Source organism: Aythya marila (genome assembly GCF_965140915.1).
Source record: "Aythya marila genome assembly, chromosome: 8".
NCBI classification, from domain to species: Eukaryota; Metazoa; Chordata; class Aves; order Anseriformes; family Anatidae; genus Aythya; species Aythya marila.
Window position 1 is genome coordinate 7,792,786 of NC_139049.1, and position 23,709 is coordinate 7,816,494.

The following is a 23,709-nucleotide window of genomic DNA, read 5'->3' on the forward strand; positions in this document are numbered from 1 at the left end:
CCACTAACGATTCAACTTTATGTCCTTGAAGCATCTCCCTAGTATGTACAGAAAGATTAAATCTAAGAAAGAAAAAAAAAATTTGCCAGTCAACAGGTATGGAAAATTCTGGTCTATCAAAATATAGTAGTTATACACTGAAAAATAACTGAATCCTGCTACTGGGCACACTTATCTTCAGGGTACTCATCCGCCTGACCTGGAAGTCTGGGACGAGGAGTAGAAGAACCGCCCCGCAATTCAGGTAGAAACGGTTACAGACCTCCTGCTCCACCTGAACTGTCACAAGTCCATGGGGCCACATGGGATCCATCCAAGAGTGCTGAGGAAGTTGGTGGATGTGATTGCTGGGCTGCTTTCCATCATCCATGGTCATGGTCATCTGGAGAGGTTCCAGATGACTGGAGACTTGCTAATGTGACACCGATCTGTCAGAAGGGTCATAAAGAGGACCCAGGGAACTACTGGCCTGTCAGCCTGACCTCGGTGACAGGAAGGGTGATGGAGCAGGTCATCTTGAATGCAATCACACAGCATACGTAGGACCACCAGCGTGATCAGACCCAGTCAACATGGATTCACAAAATGCAAGTCCTGGATGAGGCTGTTGACGTAGTCTACCTAGACTTTAGCAAATCTAGTTGCCTTTGACATGGTCTCCCATGGTATTCTCCCGGAGAAGCTGGTAGCCCATGACTTGGACAGGTACACTCTTTGCTGGGTTAAAAACTCTCTAGATGGCCAGGCCCAGAGAGTGGTGGTGAATGGAGTGAAATCCAGCTGGCGACCAGTCACCAGTGGTGTTCCCCAGGGGTTGGTGTTGGGGCCCATCCTCTTTAATATCTTTACTGATGATTTGGTTGAGGGAATTGAGTGCACCCTCAGTAAGTTTACAGATGACGCCAACACTACAGGCTTGGGGCAGAGTGGCTGGAAAGCTGTGCAGAGGAAAAGCATCTGAGGGTGCTAATCGATGCTCACCTGAACATGAGCCGGCAGTGTGCCCAGGTGGCCAAGAAGGCCAATGGCATACTGGCTTGTATCAGGGACAGTGCAGCCAGCAGGGCCAGGGAGGTGATCGTTCCCCTGTACTCTGCTCTGGTGAGGCTGCACCTCGAGTGCTGTGTCAGTTCTGGGCCCCTCAATACAAGAAGTACATTGAGGCCATGGAGCGTGTTCAGAGTAGGGCTATGAAGCTGGTGAAGGGCCTGGAGCACAAGTCCTGTGAGGGGCGGCTGAGGGAACTGGGGGTGTTTAGTCTGGAGAAAAGGAGGCTCAGGGAAGGCCTTATTGCTCTCCACAACTCCCTGAATGGAACGTGTGAGGAGATGGGGGTCGGCCTCTTCTCACCGGTAACTGTCAATAGGACTAGAGGGAATGGCCTCAAGTTGCATCAGGGGAGGTTTAGGTTATAAATTGGGAGACATTTATTCTCAGAGAGTAGTCAGGCATTGGAACGGGTTGCCCAGGGAAGTGGTGCTGTCACTGTTCCTGGAGGTGTTCAAGGAAAGGTTGGACCTGGTACTTAGGATCACCTGGTCCCAAAGGATTGGAGGCTTGCCGATGTGACTCCCATCTACAAGAAGGGCCATAAGGAGGACCCAGAGAACGACAGGCCTGTCAGCCTGACCTCGGTTCCAAGGAACGTTATGGAGGAAATCATTTTGGGTGAGATCACACAACACGTATGTAGCATCCAAGGGATCAGGCCCAGCTAGCATGAGTTCACGAAAGGCAGATCATGCTTGTCCAACCTCATATCCTTCTATGACTGTGTGACCAGACTGGCAGATGACTGTTTATGTAGCCTACTTAGACTTCAGCAAAGCCTTTGACACGGACTCCCACAGTATTCTCCTGGGGAAACTGGCTACCCGTGGCCTGGACAGGTATAGTCTGCTCTGGGTAAAGAACTGGCTTGAGGGCTGTGGTTAATGGAGTTAAGTCCAGCTGGCATCCCGTTACAAGTGGTGTCCCCCAGGGGTCGGTAATGGGGCCTATTTTGTTTAAAATCTTTAGTGACAACCTGGATGAGAGGATTGAGTGTACCCTCAGGAAGCTTGCAGATGACACCAAGTTGGGAGGTAGTGTTGATCTGCCTGAGGATACGGTGGCCCTTCAGAGGGATCTGGATAGGCTGGACTGCTGGGCTGAGGCAAATGGGATCATGTTCAACAAGGCCAAGTGCCTGGTCGTGCACTTTGGCCACCACAACCCCATGCAACGCTATAGGCTTGGGGCAGAGTGACTAGAAGACTATGAAGAGGAAAGGGATCTGGGAGTGTTCACTGATGCTTGCTGAACGTGAGCTGACAGTGTGCCCAGGTGGCCAAGAAAGCCAATGGCATCCTGACTTGTATCAGGAATAGTGTAGCCAGCAGGAGCAGGGAGGCAATCATCGCCCTGTACTTAGCTCTGGTGAGGCCACACCTCAAGTGCTGTGTTCAGTTTTGGGCCCCTCACTACAAGAAAGACATTGAGGCCCCCATGCATGTCCAGAGAAGGGCAACAAAACTGGTGAGGGGTCTGGAGCACAAGTCTTATGAGGAGTGGCTGAGACAACTGGGATTGTTTAGTCTGGAGAAGAGGAGGCTCCCCTCTCTCAGGGGAGACCTCACTGTACTCTACAACTTCCTGAAGGGAGGTTTGTGATAAGGAGGGGGTCGGTCTCTTCTCCCAGATAACTAATGATAACACTCAAGGAAATGGCCACAAGTTGGGCCTGGGAAGATTTAGATTTGGTACCAGGAAAAACTTTTTTTCTCAAAGAGTGGTCAGGCATTGGAACGGCCTGCCCAGGTAGGTGGTGGAGTCACTGTCCCTCATGGTGTTCAAGAAGCACCTGGATGAGGTGCTACAAGATATGATTTAGTAATTTAGTAGATATTATTGGTGATAGGAGGATGGTTGGACTAAATGATCTTTCCAACCTTATGTTTCTATGATTCTATGTTTAGGGACATGGTTTAGTGTATGACAGTACTAGTAGGGTGATGGTTGGACCAGATGACCTTGGAGGTCTTTTCCAACCTTAATGACTCTGATTCTGTAACTGTGCACATCTCAAACCTGTTCTAGTTAGTCCTGCTGGCAAAGTAGTGTTCACCAAGGTTGTACTTTCATCATATACTTCACTCATAAAAAACTCACACTCAGTTTGGAACTATAAATATATGTATTTGCTATGGAAACAGAGCCAAGAACGCAATTTACCTGGCTTAATTAGAGTTTTGCCTTCAGTGAAAGCAAAATCATAGTAGTGTTTGCTGTTCTATTATTAATTAATTATGCCTTTTTTTTTTTTTTTTTTCTTCAGGAGTAGTAACTGGAAGAACAGACAATTTAGGGTACTTGAAACATTTAAAATAGTATTTTTAATGTACTTACAGTGAGAAATTTAGTTAAATAATGGTAGACTGTAAATAAAATGTGTGGGGATTTTGAGTACTTGTGTAATAACAATCATGAAGTGACAGATGCTTTGAGAATTTTCAGAACTTGTATTGAGAAAAAAACATAATAATATGTGAAAGTCATGCACCACTTGTGCGAAATGACGATTTCGTTCCTTCTCAAATCTCTAAGTAGACGGAAGTAGCTGTGGCACAGGATTTGATCCTGCACCCTCCCTGAAGCCCTCAGAAAACGAAGCCCGTTCCAGGGGCCGCTGCACCCCCCGGCGGTCGCGAGCCGCAGCCCCGCCGCTCCTCAGCGCCCTGGCGAGAGGAGAAGCGCGGAGCCGGCGCAGTACGCGAGGGCTCCGAGTAGGAGACGCTGCAAACGCCAAAACAACGTTTGGAGGGCGGCTGCCGGTGGGCTGGGCGCCCGGCGCTGTGCGAGGACAGCTGCCCCAGCTCCTCCACAGCCTTCTGGAACACGCCGCGTGTGTGCGCAGCTGCCTGAGGCGGCCCCGAGCCCGCGCGGGCGCATGCTCAGAGGCGGCCCCGCCGCTGCCTCCCGCCCGCCCTCCGGCGCAGGGAGCGCGGCTGCGCGCGGCGCCGGGACCCGGAAGCGGCGGAAGCGGCCGCGGGGGCGCGGGGCGCAGCGGCCTGCAGCGGCCCAGCGGGCCCGGCGAGCGCCCGGCGCCGCGCAGGTGCGTGGGGGCCGCGCGGGGCCGCCCCGTCAGGGGGAGGGGGCGCGCCCGGGGTGGGGCGCGGCCATTTTGTGCCCCGCTCGGCGGGCCCCGGGCGCCCTCTTTGCCCCCCCCCGAGCTCGGCGCTGCGGAGCGGGGAGGGCCCCTCCGGGCCGAGCCCGGGCTCCGCGCTCGGCGGTGGGTTTGTTGGCACGGGAACAAAGGCCCAGTGAGGCGGGGAGCCCGCCGCCGGCTTGACACGGGGCGGTGACAGGCGCGGGGAGCGGGCTGGGCCGGCCCACACAGCCCCCCGCCGGCCTGCCAGGCCCGAGGGAGGCCCCCGGGGAGCGAAAGGCGAGGTGAAGCCGCTCGGGGCGCTGAGTGCCATCGCGCCCCCTTCTCCACGCTGTCTGTGGCGGGGAGGAGAGCGACAGCAGCCTCTGTCGCCGCTTTAGAGCTACTAATAGTCGGCGGCGGTTCCCTCGCTCGTAGCGTTACGTGGTGGCCTGGAGCGGGAAGCGATGAGATTTTAAAAGTTCAGTAAGTGCTTAAGGTACGCAGCGTAGATAAAACTGAAGTGGCATGCAAAGAGCACCCAACTCAGAAAAATGCATAGTTAAGCGCTAAATGCCGTTACTGTCGTCATTCTTTTGTAGATTATGAAATTACTGTTCAGTGTTTTCTCAAGGAGGTCTGGAGCAGAAGCAAGTCCTCACGAGAATCTTTTCTCAATCACCTATGAAGCTCCTGATTTTAAGGTTGCGTTTCTGCAATGAAGAAAAGGAGACGGCTCGCTGCAAATCTAAATGAAAAGGTTCATCTTGGCCATGAGAAAGATACTTCAGATCAGATTCTTGTAGTTGACTGTGCTCAAGAAATTGTCTCAAAGTCTGCAGAAATCGCCCCTGCAGATCGGCTCGAATCTTCCCAAGAACTTTCACCATCGTCGGAACAAAGGAAGCTACTGAGCTCCTTACAGTATAACAAAAATCTACTTAAATATCTAAACGATGATAGACAGAAGCGTCCATCATTTTGTGATTTGCTCATCATTGTAGAAGGAAAAGAATTTAGTGCTCACAAAGTTGTAGTTGCTGTTGGGAGTAGTTATTTTCATGCCTGTTTGAGCAAAAATCCAAGCACCGATGTTGTCACACTAGATCATGTAACTCATTCTGTCTTTCAGCACTTGCTTGAGTTTCTGTACACCTCTGAGTTCTTTGTGTATAAAAATGAAATTCCACTGGTGCTGGAAGCAGCAAAATTTTTGGATATTATAGATGCAGTGAAGTTATTAAATAATGAAAGTGTTTCTAGCGTACAGTCTGATGTGGTAACTGATGTACCTACACCAGTAGAAACACTCAATGAACTGACTGGTAAACTGTTAAATAGTCATCAGTGCACTTTTTGTGGTCGAAACTTCTGTTACAAGAAGTCCTTAGAAAATCATTTGGCTAGAGCCCACAGATCCCTTTCGCTGGAAAGAAAACATGGCTTAAAAATGGTTGAGAAAGCAGGCTTTTCTACTAGGCGATCTACAAGAAACCGCAAATGTCCAGCTAAATTTGAGAACAGTGACAGCGAAAGTGGTGATGCATCTGACAGCAATTTGGAGAAAGTTAGTTCTGACAAGGAAACATCTGATAGAAGTGAGTTTGAAGACAGTGGAAGTGAAAGCAATGTTGATGAAGAAGGGCAGGAGGAAGAAATGTCAGGTGAAGATTCAGACACTGAAGAGCAAAGTGAAAAGGAACATGATACTGAAGAGGGTTCTGAGACGGTTGATTCGGTGGGAAATATTCCTGAAGGCTTAGCTCCAGTTGTCATTCAAAGCAGTAGCAAAAAACTACTGCAGTGTCCCAAGTGTGACAAAAAATTTGATCGAATAGGTAAGAGCAAGTTAGGTAGTTCTTTCCTTTTTACCATATGGTGGTGCTATTTGTATGGGAAATAAACTGAGGTGATGGTTTCTCTTTCTGAATGTGAGGATCAGAATTTCTGGATTGTCCTGTCAATCCAGTCATCCGCTAACTTGTTAAAATGTATTAAGTTGTTATTTGTGATGCCAACCAATTTCAGGAAATGAACTGAGGGCACTATTTGAAAAATCTGCAAATGCTAAATTTGTTTTTTTCTTTCACTGCTCTGGATTTTAGTTGTTAGCATGCTATATGCAAGCAGCTCTGAAAAGGGAGAGAAGTGTAACAAGACATTAAAAGATAAGTTGCATGAAGTGTGAAACCTGTACTGTATTTTCAGCTAAGTAACTTCAAGTAACGAGGCTGTTAATTTATTACAGTATATTTATTACAAAGTTGAATTATGGTCATATAAGGTGGTAACAGTCTTTAGATCACATGTACTGGGAAAAAAACCAGTTCCTTGTAGTATTAGTGTGTATATATATATATATATATATATATATATATATATATATATAGTATTATAGTATTATATACATTATATACATATTATATATACATATATATAATATATATATATTATATTACACATATATACATTATATACATATTATTATATACATATTTTATATATAGTATTATAGTGTATATATATATATAGTATTAGGATTCTTTTTTTTTTTTTTCCTTTTAATAGCTGCATTGCGTCTTTTATTGTTTTGAAATATAAAGGTTTAAAAAATGGGGTAAGGTTGATGGTGCATGTCTTGGTTCCTCCATAAGCAGTGTGTTTGCTCTTGTTCAAAAAGTTGTTTGATATGACCCTCAGAACTGTTTTGCTTTCCTGACTTTTGCAAAAAAAAAAAAAAAACAAAAAAAAAAACAACAACTTTATTATAACATTAAAATGTAGTTCTGAATTGGTTTAGTTTTTATGTACATCTTTTCATTTTAAATATACTTTATAAACATTAATTAGTTGAGTTTATCAGCAGTTTTGAATGTAGTATTAACCACATTCTACAGTTCACCATGCAGCTTTCAGTTTTCAGTGTAAGCCAGTAAAAATCTGAAGATCCATATGGAAAGCACCCAGCCCTTGGTGACATTTGAGAGAGAGGTTACCGAATAAAACCCCAACCATGCATAGCATAGGTGATAATCTGTTATAGTTTATACTAACAAATTTTTTTTATGTTGCGTAGGCAAATATGAGAGCCATACACGTGTACACACGGGTGAGAAGCCTTTTGAATGTGATATATGTCATCAGCGCTATTCAACAAAGTCCAACCTGACAGTGCACAGAAAGAAACATTCTAGTGACACAGACTTTCATAAAAAGGAACACAAATGTCCTTACTGCAATAAGCTGCATGCAAGCAAGAAGACGTTAGCGAAACACGTAAAGAGGTATGGGCAAATTTGACTTACTTTCTGAACTATTTTTTGTATGTCAAAAGCTACGATAAATACATACACCATGTGTATGTGAACAGCATGTTTTTGCTTTATAACTAGTTTTAAGTATCTTTTCAAAAGACCTAGGGTTAGCAGTGTGAACTAACTTGCCATATAGAGAATATGGGAGTTGACTAAATAGCAGTTGTAGAGCAGTTCTGTAGTAGTTGTGCCGCAGGTTTTTGCTATCAATTTTAGAATGCTCACATTAGCTATTGCAGTCGATCAGAACATAACAGTCTTAATAATTACCTACGTTTTTTTAATTTGAGGGAAGAATGAAAGATTTTTGGTTTTAGATGCTAATGCTATCCTGTTGATGATAATAGATAGGTAAACCATTTCTCTGTGGATTTAGGTGAATGAATTGTCTGTGACAGTTGTAATTATAAAATATAAATATTTACATATCACTTTTCTCTCTTTGTTTGTAAACATCCGTAAAGCATTATAATTGAAACTGTCCTTTTTCTTAGCAACTATCAGATGAAGTTCTACAGGAGTCTATAGTCAACATTGTTTTTCAGTTACTTGTGCCTTTAGAATTGTTTAATTATCAGTGTTTTGTTCTGCTGTTTCGATGATCAGCTTTCATGACACACAAAGTTGGGAAACGGGTATATAGTATTTGAGTGATCTTCACAAAAATTAAGAATACTTTCAGCCTCTGTCTTTCTTGTAGATTTCATCCAGAGAATGTACAAGAATTTCTTTCTATTAAAAAGACAAAGAGTGAAGGTTGGAAATGTGATGTAAGTATTACTTCAGTACTTTTATGTTGTTTATATAGATACTATTTTGTTTTGTGACCCGAATACCTAAGTGAAAATAATGTATGTGTTTCTATGAAATCTCAGTAAGCTTTGCAGGTTCAGTATAAATTTCATAGGCTGAATTTAATTTTTTAGGTACAGCTTGTGACTAAGTAGACAGTACCAAGTTGAATTCTGAAATATTTTGAAGGCCCTAATATATTGTGTGATTAGCTGTTACTTTTATCAAAATACACCCATTTCCAGTGAGTGTCCTAACTTGAATCTTATGAATACTTTAAAAACAGAGTACTTGCTCTTCTGTTAATTACACACCTCAAACAATGACCATAAAGTGTATATTTTAGGAAGGCTTTGAAGATGTATGTTAAATATGAGACATTTTCTTATTTAGCTGCACACGCGTGTCAACAGAGTTGTAAATTTGTACTAAATTTAGATGTAAAATTGTAGCATCCTTTCCTCATTTTTCGTAGGAGAGGCTTATGTGTGAAATTACATCTACTGTAAAAAGAGGTGTGTAGAACTCCCACTCATTATCAGTCTGCTGCCAAATAATGTTTTAAGGTTTAAAATGTATTTTTGTTGTTGTTTTTAAAAAGGGGGCTGTTTTTTTGTTTGTTTTTTTTTTTTTCCAAGGCAGCTGTTTTCTTTATGCTAAATGCTGTATGCCCCTATTATGTTACAGACATAAGTCTGTTGCATTAGAGTGTGAAACATTAAGTGCTATAACATGATGTAATGAGTCTTGCTTTGTTTATGAGCTTCGGTTTATAAACGTGCATGAGGAAGCTGGGAGATATCAACTGCAGGAATTAGTGGTGTTCATTCTGCTGGTGATTGCACCATGGTTGGAGGCACTGCGTAGTTGGTCAACTTCTGTTATCTTCCAGAAGTTATGTTGAATGAACATATTACAGATTCCATTTGCTACTAAGTAAGGAACACTTTAAGAGCAGGAATTAATCATGCACCATAGACATTCCTTTCTCGGAATACATTCTTAGCAGATTTGGTAAACTCTGATGTATGAGGTTTCTTATTTGTTCTTACTTGAAAATTTTAAGTTCATGTTAAGTAGAAATTTTTAAAAAGCAGGCTGCTGCTCTTGCACCTTTCTTTGTGTGCTTAGAGAATTGGAAAGTAGAGGTAGGATTTTGACTTATTGCAGTTAGAGGCTGTTCCAAAGCCTTTGAAGTTGTGACTTTGTTTTCAGGTTGTCTAACATGTTCTGAGGGCTGAGATGTCACAGATGTAAGTTCCACGATTTCTTTAGCTTGTTGGTTTATGCTGTGATCCATGTAAGAACATCAGGAATTGCTGCCTACACTTTATTTTAATCCTTGAGGAGTATGAACAAATTCAAAGAAGCAGTTGGGTATTGATAATAAAGAAAAGCAAGAAGGCTATTACGCTTTTCACAGCTATGGGATTTTCTTACACTTGTATTTAAAAATATTTTTTTTAACAAACAAAGCCATTGCATTGGATTTTCTGAGACTAAAAGTGTTATTCAGGTATGCTCTCAAAAATTGATTGTGCAATGTAACATAATGAGAGTTGGGTAAGGCTAAAATCAGCTGTTGTCATAAACAATGGCAACAGGTGCACGGGGAAATCTGTAAGCACCATGTTGATTTATGTTTGAGTGTAGGACCCTGGTGATAGATTGTATAATACCTAGTTTAAATGCTTGAATTTGAGATGTGACAACAATTCTGTAAATGAACAGCATGCTTACTTTAATGACAACTAATAATGCTTATTCTTATAGGCTTTGACTAATTAGAAAACAATCCTAAAGAGTCATGTTATTTTAAAGTTGCTAAAGTTCTATATCCCTAATATATGTTTTAGGGTTGGATTGCTTTGCTGGTATTTGCATTTTCTTTTTAAATACATGCTATCAGAAGATTTCCCAGTGGAAATAAGTGACAAGTATAATTCCAGTTCTACAGAACTTTTACCACTGTCATAGAATCAGAATCGCTTGGGTCAAAGGAGACCATGATCATCTGGTTCCAACCCTCCTGCCATAAGCAGGGATGCCACCCACCAGATCAGGTTGGCCAAGGCCCCATCCAACATGGCCCTGAACGCATCCAGGGATGGGGCATCTGTAACTTCTCTGGACAACCTATTCCAGTGCCTCACCCTGTCCCACAGGCCTGTTTCGGCATATAAAACTGATCCAAAATGACTTGCTTTTGAAGATTTATTTTCTCTTGTATTACCATTTTGAAACACCCTAGGAAAAGTCTCTTAAGTGTTGGAGTCAGTAGAAAGTAGGGAGAGCGGAACATGTGGCAGTACAGAGCAGGTACCAGTAGTTAGTTTGATTTAGGCTGCTGTGGATCTGCATCCTGATTTATATAGTACAATCCACTAGGGTACATGTAGAACACAGGTTTTTCTGATGTTGACTGTAAGGCTTTACAAGTTTGGATGAAGTATGGCTTTGAGGAGTGAATTTAATTTTAATTTAGTTCACCTGCTCACTGCAGCAATGCAAAACTGGTAAAATTTATAAATAAAAACCACTTTGTAACTGAAGTATCTTTGACATATTTTGTTATCGTTTTAGATTTGTAAGAAGTCCTTCACTCGCAGACCTCATTTAGAAGAGCATATGATCCTTCATTCTCAGGATAAACCCTTTAAGTGTACCTACTGCGAAGAGCACTTTAAATCCCGATTTGCAAGACTGAAACATCAAGAAAAATTCCATCTCGGTATAGAAACCTCCTTCTGACATGTAAACAATAGATTTAAAGTAAAACCTTCCCCCCTCATTGTATGTCCTGATCAGTTTGGTTTCTATTTAATACACTCCTACTCTTCCAATTCTTTCTCTTTTGGATTTTTTTTTGTAATTTTCTCTTCAGCTGTCTTTTTGAGGCACTGTATCATGTCTACATAAATGAAAAGTTGGGAGGGAGGAAATTACATGTAGTTTAATTTTAAAATTGTTTTGTGTAAATTGTTCTCAATTGTAAAGTCAAATTCTACCTGAAGTTTTCCAAAGACCTTTTCCTTACTACCAAGTATTTCTGGCACTTAGGAGCTAGGGAACAGATTGTTGATAATAATGGAAATTTGTTTTTTGGAACAGTCTAAGTGGGCTTAAATATTTTGACTACTAATGCAAAAGTTTTGTTTTGCGGTCATGACACTTGACAAAATACCTGGCATTACAAATTAAGGAGAAATTGAAGGAAATTAAAGTATACTGACTGTACTAAACATTTATCATTTGTTAGGCAAAGGTTTTTGTTTGTTTGTTTTGCAAAATGATCATTTTTTTTCCATAGGTCAGTAATTTGTGCATCTTACTTGGTTTAACTGACAGTCTGCGCATATCTGTTTCCTTGTAGGGCCTTTTCCCTGTGACATTTGTGGCCGCCAATTTAATGATACAGGAAATCTGAAACGCCATATAGAATGTACTCATGGAGGAAAGAGAAAATGGACGTGTTTCATCTGTGGAAAGTCTGTTAGGGAACGGTAAGAAATTTCGCGACAGCTTAAACATCAGTATAACAGAGAAATACTTTGCATGTTTTGCTTGATTCTGAATATGTTTTAGCTTTGAGTTTTTAACATACAGGAAAAAAATTCAGAGGGCTAGTGTATCAAAAAGTAGTGTCAGAGCCACAGGTAACATGCAATTTTTTGAAGGTCCTTTAAATGCAAGAGTAACAACTGTAAGTAATTAGTTATGAGATAGAATTATATTAAAAATATCCTACCTCTAATTCACTCTAGTTGGGGTTCGTGTGTTGTGCCAGAACATGTTGCATTTATTTGAGAAAGAGCTTTCTCCTGTAGATGTTTTGGTAAATGCGCTGTTGAAGATAGGAATATGAGGAACACTGGTGAGTGAGAATGACTAAGAAGGAATTGGACTTTTACAAACAGAATTTCATGGAAGATGGAATAACGCTTTGCTGCTTCCCTGAATGGAAGATGGAATAATACTTTGCTGCTGCTTCTCTGAATTGAGAATACTGTTAACCTAACATTTTGAACAATGGAAATTCTAAATGTTTGCTAATAAATTCTGTACTATTTTTTCCACAAATATAATGTAGTATACATAAAATAGAAATAACATGTAAATACGAAATAAACTTCTAAATACAGTTCAGACCATTGGTAGCTAGAGCAGAAAAAAATGTAGAAATCAGACACACCCATTTCTATTCTAGGTATATAAAGAAAAAGATACGAATTCTAAATGGTTATTAATATAGCTTTAATGCAGGTGTATTGTGCTGCTCTGTAAAGGGAGGGATATCTTTAAAGTTTTCCCAAAAGTGACTTCTATTTGTGTTCTGAAACAATAATTCTTATTTTTTTTCTTTGGACAAAAGATACTTGTATTTGCCAAAAGCCATTTCAATAAATGACTGAAATTCTACTTGTAGAATCTGTTGAAAAGGTTTATGCATACTGTATTTTTTCTTTATTTATTCTCCCCCATCGTAAATGTAGACTTAATTTGTATACGTATATACATGTGCATATATATAGCTCTATATAAATAAATATGCTCTGTGAAGAATTAATTAAATAGACTTCCATGATTTGGATTTCCTTCTGTTTTGACATTAAAGTCTGGTTTATATATATATAGTAACAAAGAGATTATTACATAGAAAATAGCATCAAAATTGGTGTTTTCTTTAACGTATCTGGGAACAGATATATTAAACATATCTGGGAACCCAGCTATGTTGAAGGTCCCAGATATGTTAAATCCCCTTTAACATATCTAGGAACAGATATATTAAAGACCCAGCTGGTTAAGTACATAGGTTGTGGTACTACCATTGAGTGTACATGTATGTGTTTATATCTGCATAAATTGAGGCAGTTACTTGGATTCATCAGTTATTTAGACCCCTCAGAACTAAAGATGCAGAAAATGATGGCGTATTTCACTTCCAAATGTCAGTGACACTGTGCGCTTAAAATTAAATTTTACTGCCTTTGTTAAACAGAACAACTTTGAAAGAACATCTGAGAATTCACAGTGGAGAGAAGCCTCATCTTTGCAGTATTTGTGGGCAGAGTTTTCGTCATGGAAGCTCTTACAGGTACAGATTGGTATTATATACAATGCTGAAGTGTCTCACTTATTTGGTGATATATATATCCACTCAATGAACATAATTATTCATAATGTATGTGGATTTTGATTTATTGTAACTCTGGGAACATTAGTAAATGCTTTAAACACGATTAAATATTGAAAATATATTCATATGTGAGCAATCATTCATTTTTTAATTCAAGGTGTATTTGTGATTTCAACACAGACAGAATCCCGTACAAATTTTGTATCAAAGTTGAATTTCTTGCACTCATAAAAACTTCTGCATAGTTGTTAATCAGTTGTTAATCAGTGGGAAATTAAGTGGAGGACTAAAATATGATAAATTAATTTCAGATATGAGAGTTTAGCTCTATCATTTGTTGCTTTTTAAAAGCAGTTAAGAATACCTCAACTAAACATTATTTCCTGAGATTTGTGAGAAGCATTTTCTGGTATTTTGCATTAAATTTGCCATACAGATTATGTTAAGAAAATTGCCATTTATGGTTATGTTTATGACTACAAATTTGCTAGTCTTGAACAGTGGTATGGAAGTAAACTTTTTTCTCCATTCTAACACAGACTTCATCTAAGAGTCCACCATGATGACAAGAGATATGAATGTGAAGAATGTGGGAAAACATTTATTCGGCATGACCATCTGACAAAACACAAAAAAATACACTCAGGTAGGTATTTTCTTTGAAAATAGGCTCAGCAATAACTGATTTGAAATAAGATCAAACAATTACAGATTTTTTTCACTGTATATGTATGTGATGTCTCTCTCGCTGTTTTTAGGGTCTGCTTCAGTAGGGTTAATCTTCTTATATGTTTTCAAGGTTTAAATGCTAAATGTTTCCTCCATGTTAACCTAGAAAGCTGAGGGACAGTCAAAAACATGTAACAGTGAATTGCTTTAAAATAAAAATTTAAAAAAAAAAAAAAAAGCAAAAGTGAAAAAGGAGGATTTTTTTTAATGAGTTCAGATTTCTTTTTTTAATAGCAATTGCGTGAAACATTAATGCTACAACACAGAAGAAGCTGTCACAGTCTCTGTCAAAGTTTGTACACTGATCACTTTAATGTAAAAGTATCAGAAAGGTGTTTCTGAAGTTCTCTGGTATGGGGAAGGGGGAAGAAAGGAGGGTGGTGGGAGTCAACCCTAAGAACAGCCAGATGGAGATGATCAGGAGGAAGAAAAAAAATCATAAAAATATCTTTGCGTTGCACTGAGAGTGGAAAGGTTATGAAATGTATAGGAAGAGTGAAGATTCACTAGGGACTTTTTCAGAACAGGATCCAAAGAGAACGTGACCTTCTAGGAGGAAAAATTCTTTCTAGGCAGTATAAAAATATGAAAGTGATCAGAGTCTAAACTTCCTGAGCCTTCATTTTGAAGGACAGCTTCTTTCTTAGTGTTTGAAATCATAATGTCTGCTATAAAATAAAGAAATCTTTTTTGAAAACTCAAGTTAAAAAAAAAAAATCCTCTTTTCTACTCTATTTGCTTTTTTCCCCCTCTAGAAAGTTACATTCTTTGACTGTCCACACTCCTCCTACTTACATGAGAAGAAACATTCTGCCACTTTGTGGAAGATCTCAAGATGACTAAAAAAGAATCAAGATTATTTTAAGCAGCAGCATAAAAGGAAAAGGTAACTATGTAAATCAGGGTAATAATTTAAAAAAAAAAAAAAAAAAAGTAATATGATGCAATTTTAATTCTAAAAAGTAAATTACTGGAAATAATTGGTATGTTTAAATAAGCTTTTCTTTTAAGCCTCTCAGTTATTGAATGTTACCATGTTTCAGGCTGTAAAGAAAAGCATAGATTCCTAAGTCATTAATTAGTACCTCTCATGCAGTGGGTGTCTGGGGAAGTGTCCTTTAACTCATTAAAATGAATTCATGCATAGGAACGATGAAGAGGTCAGTTATAGTCACAAATAACAAGTGGTTAAAACCTTTACTCTGGCAGGACCACCCTACTTCTTGAATTTTGTTCTTTGATAACAGAAAATCCTTTGGTATAAGCATTGCGTAAGCTACGGAAGAGCTTGATTGGCTGGACTTTGTTTCTAAACGTGGATCTAGTCTGTGTTACAATTACAACTCTTAAACATAAAATCATAGCGTGATTCCGAATCAAACATTCACCTAGTAAGTTCTAGAAGAGTTAACCAAAATGTATTGAATTTTGCCTTTAAAGGTGAAAAAGCACATCAGTGTGAAGAATGTGGAAAATGTTTTGGCCGTAGAGATCACCTCACTGTTCACTATAAAAGTGTTCATCTAGGAGAAAAAGTTTGGCAGAAGTAAGTATGGGTGTCGTTCTTTTTTTTGTTTGTTTGTTTTTACTGGATAAAACATGTTTGTACTATAACTGTTTTTGTTAAGACTTGCACTTTCATGCGGAGATCTAGTAGTCTTGGTGTTTGTCGTGTTTGTTACCTTAGTCATTTGTAGACATACCATTGTGTTGGTTTGAAATGGATGTCAGAAAATTGCCTACACAATTTAAGCAAGATGTTTTCTTTGTAGCATAATAAAGTGAAAAACAAGATGAAAGAAGATCCAATTTTAATCCTATAGAAGTCTATCAGTTAGTAGCTGTCTCAGTGTTGTTCTATATGGGTGGTTTATTGTAATATTTCTAACTGTCATTGCATACTAATTAAGACAATTATTAAGACATCATTTAAGCATTGTGAGAACTCTCCCACAATTACGTAGTTTTGGAAGCTGGTAGTAGATTAGTAGCTTTGAAAGGAGATTAAAACTTTAAAAAAACCTAGGTACGTCTAAAAATTGAAAATACAGTAAGTTTTTAATTACTGAGTTCTAAAAATGAGCCTTTCAGAGATTTGCAAATAAACTGAGATCTAATTGTTTTTCAAACAATATACTTCAACTGTTTGTACTCAGCACTTGTGTATAAGCCGTTATAAACTTGTCTGTGTTGGAAGTACAATGCAATGTCTGTTCATTGTATGTTTGTTTTTTGTTGTTTTTTTGGTAGCCAGTAGTTTAAACTATCCTTGGTACATAGTTTATGGCATACTTCAACCAGAATGAAATTACCTTGTGGATGTTGGTCAAAAATGTTTTGGGGAAGGATACATTTGGAGTCAGAAAAGAAATTTTAGTGGTGTTTGCTCTAATTGTCAGTCCCTGCAGAGAATAAAAGAATAAGTTCTAGTATAGAGAAGAATCCAATTGGTTTTATTGTTATGTAGATGATGGGAAGCATGAATGTAAGTGAAGAAATTTGGAAAGTTTGATGCTCCATTATTTTGCAGTTAAAGATTTCAAAAAGGATTATGTATGTAGCTTGTTTGTTGTTTTAGAAAAAAAAACACTCTAATATGAAATGTGTTTTCTTCTTTAAAGATATAAAGCAACATTTCACCAGTGTGAAGTCTGTAAGAAAGTTTTTAAAGGGAAATCAAGTTTGGAAATGCATTTTAGGACACATTCAGGTAAAAAAAAAAAATAATGCACATGAATATATCCTTTTGCATCAAACTTGATGCTATTATTTAATCTATTATGGTTGAGCATTCAGGGTAAGAGTAGCAGGATATGGCAAGCCTTTTTATTCTTGTCTATGTATGCTGGCCCTTCCTGAATACTACCTTCTGGGTGTGTAAGTTGAAGTACTGAGAATCCTTAGCAATCCTTGGCTTATGGTATACTTTCTATACCTATTCCTTTTATTTACTGTTATATATTATTGCCAAACTTACCCAGATCACCAAATCAGTTTTGTTGTCCAGAGAAGACTACATTTCAACTGGTAATCTGAACAAGGATTTGAAAGCCATTTGGAAAGGTTTATGTCTATATGTTTGGCTTTATGTTAAAGAAATTTGTTGTCCTTTCAAAATGTGAAGTGCAAATTAAGCTTATTTAATAACAGTACTATAACAGTTGAAAGTTTGTTTGTTTTTTTTTTTTTTAAATTTGGTTTATATCTGATTATTTTTACATGTATGGAAAACCGATGTATTGGGATAATTATTGGTAAGGAGAAGGGTTTGCCGATATAATTTCTAAACTTCTGATGGCTCTCTTAATTCCTAAATTATTGCTAAGCATATGCTCTTTGTTTTCAGTGCACTCATTTTACACTAGGTTTCTATGCCATAATCCATGCATCTATTTGCAAGTTTGTGTGTGAAATGGTGTTACTCAGAATAACCTTAAATCTCTTTTGCATCTTTCTAGGTGAGAAACCATACAAGTGTCAAATCTGTAATCAGTCTTTCAGAATAAAGAAGACATTAACAAAACACATGGTTATTCACTCAGATGCTCGACCTTTTAATTGCCAACACTGCAATGCAACATTTAAACGAAAAGACAAGCTGAAATATCATATTGATCATGTTCATGGAACAAAGGCTGCAGAAGAGGCATTGACATCTTCTTCAGAGGAAAAGCTTGTCTCCTTACCAGTACAATACACCTCTGATGACAAAGTTTATCAAACTGAGGCTAAACAGTATGTGGAACAGTCCAAAACATATCAGTCGGAAGCCAAAACTTTGTTACAGAATGTACCTGCGGAAGTATGTGTGCCAGTGACTCTGGTACCAGTTCAGATGTCTGATCCTCAAGCTGACCTAGTACAGCATACGAGTCAGTCACATGGAATTCTTCCTCCACAGCCTGAGCAGGCAGATTATCAACGAGCAGCAGATCTGTCATTTCTAGAGAAATATACTCTTACTCCACAACCTGCAAATATTGTTCATCCTGTAAGGCCTGAGCAAATGTTGGATCCTAGAGACCAGTCATATCTTGGAACTTTACTGGGGCTGGATACAGCTCCTACTGTACAGAATATTTCAAATAATGAACATTCATGATCAGAGCATAACATTCCACCTAATTTACTAAGCCATTAGCCAACAGAAGGCTGATATGGCAATTAAGATTTATATTTTATATTTTATTTGGACTCATGAGTCTTCTGCATAGTTTTTGGAAAAACAGGTTTGTTTACATAATATTTGAACATTTAGGCACACTGATGTATACTGAGAGAGTGTTTCTTGTGATTTTAAGAGTTTATAAAAATCTTATAGATGGTCTTTTAAAAATTATGCTCTGAAATACCTTTTAAGGATGGTTGCTGAAGAAATTTAATTACTTATCTGGCTATTAATTTAAAAAATCGTTTGCCTTTTTGTATCTCACGATGAGTTAATATTTAATGTGTAATAGAAATCATACTGGAAGAACAAGGACTATATCAGATTCATTAGAAGTGGTAAGGGAAGACAGGAGTACAAAACACAAACTTCAAATTATGTTTCACATATAAATTAAGATTGAACCCTCAGGCATTTTTGGAGGATTTTCAAATCTCTGGTTTTAAAGAGTCTGGAGCCATGTTGATGGATATGGGAACGAGATAACTCTGAAAAGCAATTCATTTATTCAATTAACACACAAAAGGGGGAACTGTAGAGAACTCCCCTAAGAATAATTAGGCTACCTAATTAAGGCATCATACTTCTTTCTTGGTCTTTAATACTGAATTATGTGGGAAGATTTAGGGAAGATTTAGACAATGCTATTGTCTAATTTTCTACAGTTAGTCCTGTATAATGTAGTATGCATTTTTTCTTGCCTTTTTATACATATTTGTCTTCTAAAGTGTGTCCCACACTCTAACTCTGAAAGAAATGTTAACCTATGATCAGTCATATACAATTGGCATGGTTTATCCTCGTTAGTGCATAAATTGTACTAGTGTCCACCATTAGCATGCTTGTTTTCAAGCTGTCTGTGATGAAGAAGAAATTTAAAGGCAATTATTTCTAGAACAGCACTCAACCTTTATTTAAAAAAGAAATAATCAGTAATTATAAACCTCTTGTGAGTTGCTAACAAAATTGTTTTTTCACTTGTACTGTTTATAAACCGAAGTCAAGCTCTTGAGAGTGTTCTATGTCTTTAGTTATTTTTTTTATTTACTAGAAATAAGGTTCAAAAATCCTTTTTGAACTACAAGTCTAGTGTAATTTACCATGAAATGTAATATAATTTAAGCTCATCAGGCTATTTTAAATCTAATTTAAAAATTACACTTCCATGTTTATTTTGTGAAGATTATGCCAAAGAAGGTATCTGAAGTCATTTTATAATCTTTATTATTCCTCACAAGAATTACATTCTAACGCAAAATTTTCTTCATTTTTTCCTAGAAATCTGCTATTCTTAAATTATTATTTTAAAGAAACTTTAAAATGGGAAACTGGATGTATGTATATTATTGTAACTATTGAGTTTATCCACTGACCTGAACACCACTGATCTGTCATGAAAAGCTCTTTTATCATCCCAGTTCTGTAAACTCTAAATAACACTGAACATGTTAAATACTATTCAAATACTTTGTCGTTAGATTCTTTTAATCCTCATCTACTTTGCTGTTCAGTGGTTTGCAGGAGAGGGGCCAAAGCTGTCCCAATCTTCATACTTTGAAGCTTGTGCCCTGTTGGATTCTTGACACACCAAAGATTTGTTAGCTGTTAAATAGTGGCAGAGTTATAGAATTTTAAGTGTTATCAATATTTAAATAGGACTTAGCCAAAGAAGCACATAGAAGTCCTAAACTTTAAAAGTTCAGTTTCTGAAACAGGACTGTGTATGTTTAACTGTTCTGTGTTTGTATCTCTAAAGTAAAATTTAGAGCTGTGCTTTGGGAATGTTCAGACTGACATGCTGTAAATACGTCTGGTAAGAAGCTGAATACTAGCGATTACACAGCAATAATGAGGCCTTTGAATGCCACCTTCCAAAAGGACACTATCAAGTACTATCCTTCCTGCTTTCGAACTCCACCTTTATCTCATTTCAAAAATAAAACCGTTTCTGTCATCTTTACACTCCATGGCTTGAAAATTGCTGTTTTATGTGTAGTTTTCAAGTTAACATGTATGTATCATATCCATATTATTATGAGGATGTGAAACATTATTTCCAACGTCTGTAACAGTACAACTAAAACTCATCAATGGGGTCAGTGCAGTTCTCAGACTACAAAGCCTTTGTTATTTTTTGTCTGTTCTGTCCTACAATAGAAGTAAGTATTGCAGGATTTTGATAAAACAGTGGCTTAAAGTAGTTGGTAACTACTTTTTCTTGTAAGGTCCAGTCCTTTTGCAAGGCAGTCTAGTAAAATACTAAAACAGAATTTAGAGCACATTTACTTGATAATGTCCTTTTAAAAATTCTTTCATGACTGTGCCTTTTACGTATATTCTGAATAGTGGCTTTTTGTCTAGTTCAGTTGATAATTCAGAAAGAGTTAAGGTCAATATCTTCCAGAGGGCTTCATGTTTTTGGGTGCCCAGCAAGAAATAGACTTTAAAAGGACTTGTTTTTCAGAAAAAGAAAAAAGAAAAAAAAAAAAAAGCTCTAATCTTTGCTGTTTGGGTGACCAGATTTACTAGTCATTCCTGAAAAAAAGTACTTGCTATTTCTGTGGCAATCTTTTATTTGCAGATAACAGATCTGTGTTTTTACCTGCTGGTCAGGCTGGATCATTGCCCGTTGACAATGAAAGAAAATAGGGAAGCTTATGTACTAGATATGTAGTTGTGTTTTTTTTTTTTTTTTTTTTTTTTTTTGTCTATTTTTTGTTTTAATACCGTGAGCCATAATTTATGGCTTTGCATCTATTTAAATTCATGTATGAGCTAAGCGCATTTTCATGGACTGGTACTTCATTTGGTAGGTGGAAGTAGCTAATCTCTGCTTGATGGAGGACGGTTCCTCTTAGGTGTACTGGTGTTGAAGGACAGATCTGAACCTCACAGCTGCATGGGTCGAAACTCCTTAGGTGTCTCGTACCTCTATTTTAATATGTGTATACTCATTCAGTAGTGCATGTCCTGTTAATCTGGGGGGCATTTTTACAATAACAGCTGTGTTGTTTTTGGCAGTAATTGACTCAGCTGGCTGTTTTTTGCCAAAGATGTGTCTCTCAAAATGTCTCTAAAGATTGAACAGTGGCACATTGTAAAATGTTGATCTTTTCCACGTGCTGACCTTTGGGGAGAGGCACAGAAAGTCTGTATTGGTACTGTAAACTACTGCATAGTTCTGAGAACTTCCTGCACTCATTCTGTAAACATTGAATTCCTTGGGTTTTGCTAAACAATATTAGTAATTTCTGGTTGTTGACTGGATTACTGCCCTTATTTCTTTAAATGGATTTTATATTCCGTTTTATTTATTTATACTGGAATTTCCTCCTTGAGCACTGACACTTTTCTACAGAGGTATGGCTGTAATGGATTCTTTTTATTCTGAGCATCAGTAATTGTAATGGTGATGATATATCTTTTGTAAGGTTAGGGTTTCCTTAAAACATATAGTGTTACTTTAGTCTGGATTGTGATTTGGGTAATTATTTTTGAAGATGGGTCAGGTCAAAACACAAAGAAGATTTATTTGCTGTCAACAATGTGCTAAGTTTATTTTCATAGTAACAGACGTGAAAGTATTCAGAATACTGAAGAATGCTTCAAAGGAGTTACATTATGTAACATGCTTAATCAAATGCTGAATGTTGTTGAGTGATAAGGAATAAATGACCCTGAAGTTTGTTTCTACAATAAGAATAATAATTTATTTGTAAAAACTCATGGAAAGAAAGATTACAATTCTGAGAAGGATGTTGCAGATTGTTGCAGGAAGCACGGCCGAAAGCACAACAGACGCCAGTATGGTCAGATCATGCTTCATTTTATTGCCCGAATAGCCTAACTTTTATAGTGAACTTAACAGGGGTGGATAGTGTCTCACACAAGATTATTAGTCAAAAGCACTCAGACAAACAACTACAAGAAAACAACCCCACCTGCAAGAAAACAACCCCCTTGTGATTAGCAGTCACATAGACCTTGTCCTCAAAGCCAGCTGCTGGTAACAATGTTTTTCTAAATTCCTCAATTGGGCAATATGGGAACACTGTCACTGGAACTTCTCATAGTCATCCTGGTAACTTGGTTTGCTCAGCTGCAGCAAGCCATGGGATCTTTGCTGTTTCAAAAATCCCTCAACAGCAGATGAATTATTATTTTCCCCCTTAACCAGAAAGATTTTTTTTTTTTCCTCTTTTTCTATACTGAGCATACATGCCTGCTAGATTCCAGGCTGCATGTTCTTCATATGACTATAGGAACTGTAAGAAGTCGCTTTTTTTCCAGTATCATCTCCCAGTAAATCAGTTGTTTCATTGTATGCATTGAATAATAATACTTGCAGAATATAGTGCACGGCAGTCAGTGTTTAAGCCCATGAGGATCTTTTTCATAGTTCATAAGAAATGTTTTGGCTTAAAAGAATTTGAAGCATTAAAGATGGTAATAATGACATTTTTTTTTTTTGAATCTTCCATTACCATTTTGATCATGTTTAAATGTTGGTCCTTTTTAATGAAACAATAAGGTGAAATAAACTTCATATTTTGTCACTGGTATATGAAATACTGTGTTTTAAATGTGGTCTGTATAGGTTGATATTTTAGATGGAAGACTCTAAGTACAGTTGTCTTTTTAGGATAAATTCTTTGCTGTAAGGAAAAGTTAGGAAGTGTACTGTAAATGTAGAAGTACTCAGTCCAATGTGTAATTCTGTTTGTTATGGGAAAAGTGAAGTTCTTTTGTCTTAACACTGCTTGCTTCACAGGATTTCTTGCAGTGTTACTTGATAAAAGTTTTGATTTCTGCCTTTTTTTGTTTGAACAGTGTGGAAACGCCATGGCCTGTACATCTTTAACTTTTAATGCTCTTGGAAAGATAAACAGATGAGGCAACTTGGTCACGTTTGTGCGCGTCTCATTTTACTTTATAAAATATTTCATAAATTAAATTTATTTTAAAATACACTTCGCTTTGTAATAAATGGCTCAGTCTTCAAAATAGGACTATAATCAAAGTTCACAATTTATTAAAGGAATAGAGGTAAGCAAACAGCACTGGGTGCGCCGGGAGTCTCTGCTCCACCAAGATGCACACCAGTTACATCAAGCAGCTGATTTTTATGCTCCTAGGCTAATACATATTCATTACTACTTCTAAAAAAAACAGGGTTATTATAATTAGTTTCCGGAATCCAAACCCTCCTACTGGAGCATGCGTATCAGTCTCCGGTGGTCCCTCTGGGGGTCTCTTGTGCTGAAGGCTCATAGTCTTCCTCCCTCTTGTCCTTCTCCTTTGTCCAACTTGGCTGTATGTCAGAGACTTGTGCAGCATCCCCTGCAAGCTTTGTCTTTTAGTTGTTTTTCATCTCTCCCCGTCTCCTTAATCTCCTGGCCAGATATCAGAGACTTACATTGTGTCCCATGCAATAGTCATA

General features: G+C 38.0%; 1 protein-coding gene across 2 annotated transcripts; it reads left to right on the plus strand.

Moving 5' to 3' along the window:
• Positions 1-3,993: 3,993 nt before the first annotated feature.
• ZBTB41 (zinc finger and BTB domain containing 41) lies at positions 3,994-23,171 on the plus strand. 2 transcript variants are annotated; one of them, XM_082765964.1, is made up of 11 exons: positions 3,994-4,093; positions 4,729-5,964; positions 7,203-7,410; positions 8,141-8,210; positions 10,816-10,963; positions 11,606-11,735; positions 13,235-13,330; positions 13,912-14,018; positions 15,542-15,647; positions 16,723-16,811; positions 17,560-23,171. In XM_082765964.1, the coding sequence occupies exons 2-11, from the start codon at positions 4,845-4,847 to the stop codon at positions 18,201-18,203; spliced, it is 2,718 nt and encodes a 905-aa protein (XP_082622090.1). In that variant the 5' UTR covers positions 3,994-4,093; positions 4,729-4,844; the 3' UTR covers positions 18,204-23,171. The 2 variants fall into 2 exon arrangements, with proteins under 2 accessions (XP_082622090.1, XP_082622091.1); XM_082765965.1 differs by lacking the exon at positions 3,994-4,093 and adding an exon at positions 4,114-4,625.
• The last annotated feature ends 538 nt before the right edge of the window (positions 23,172-23,709 follow it).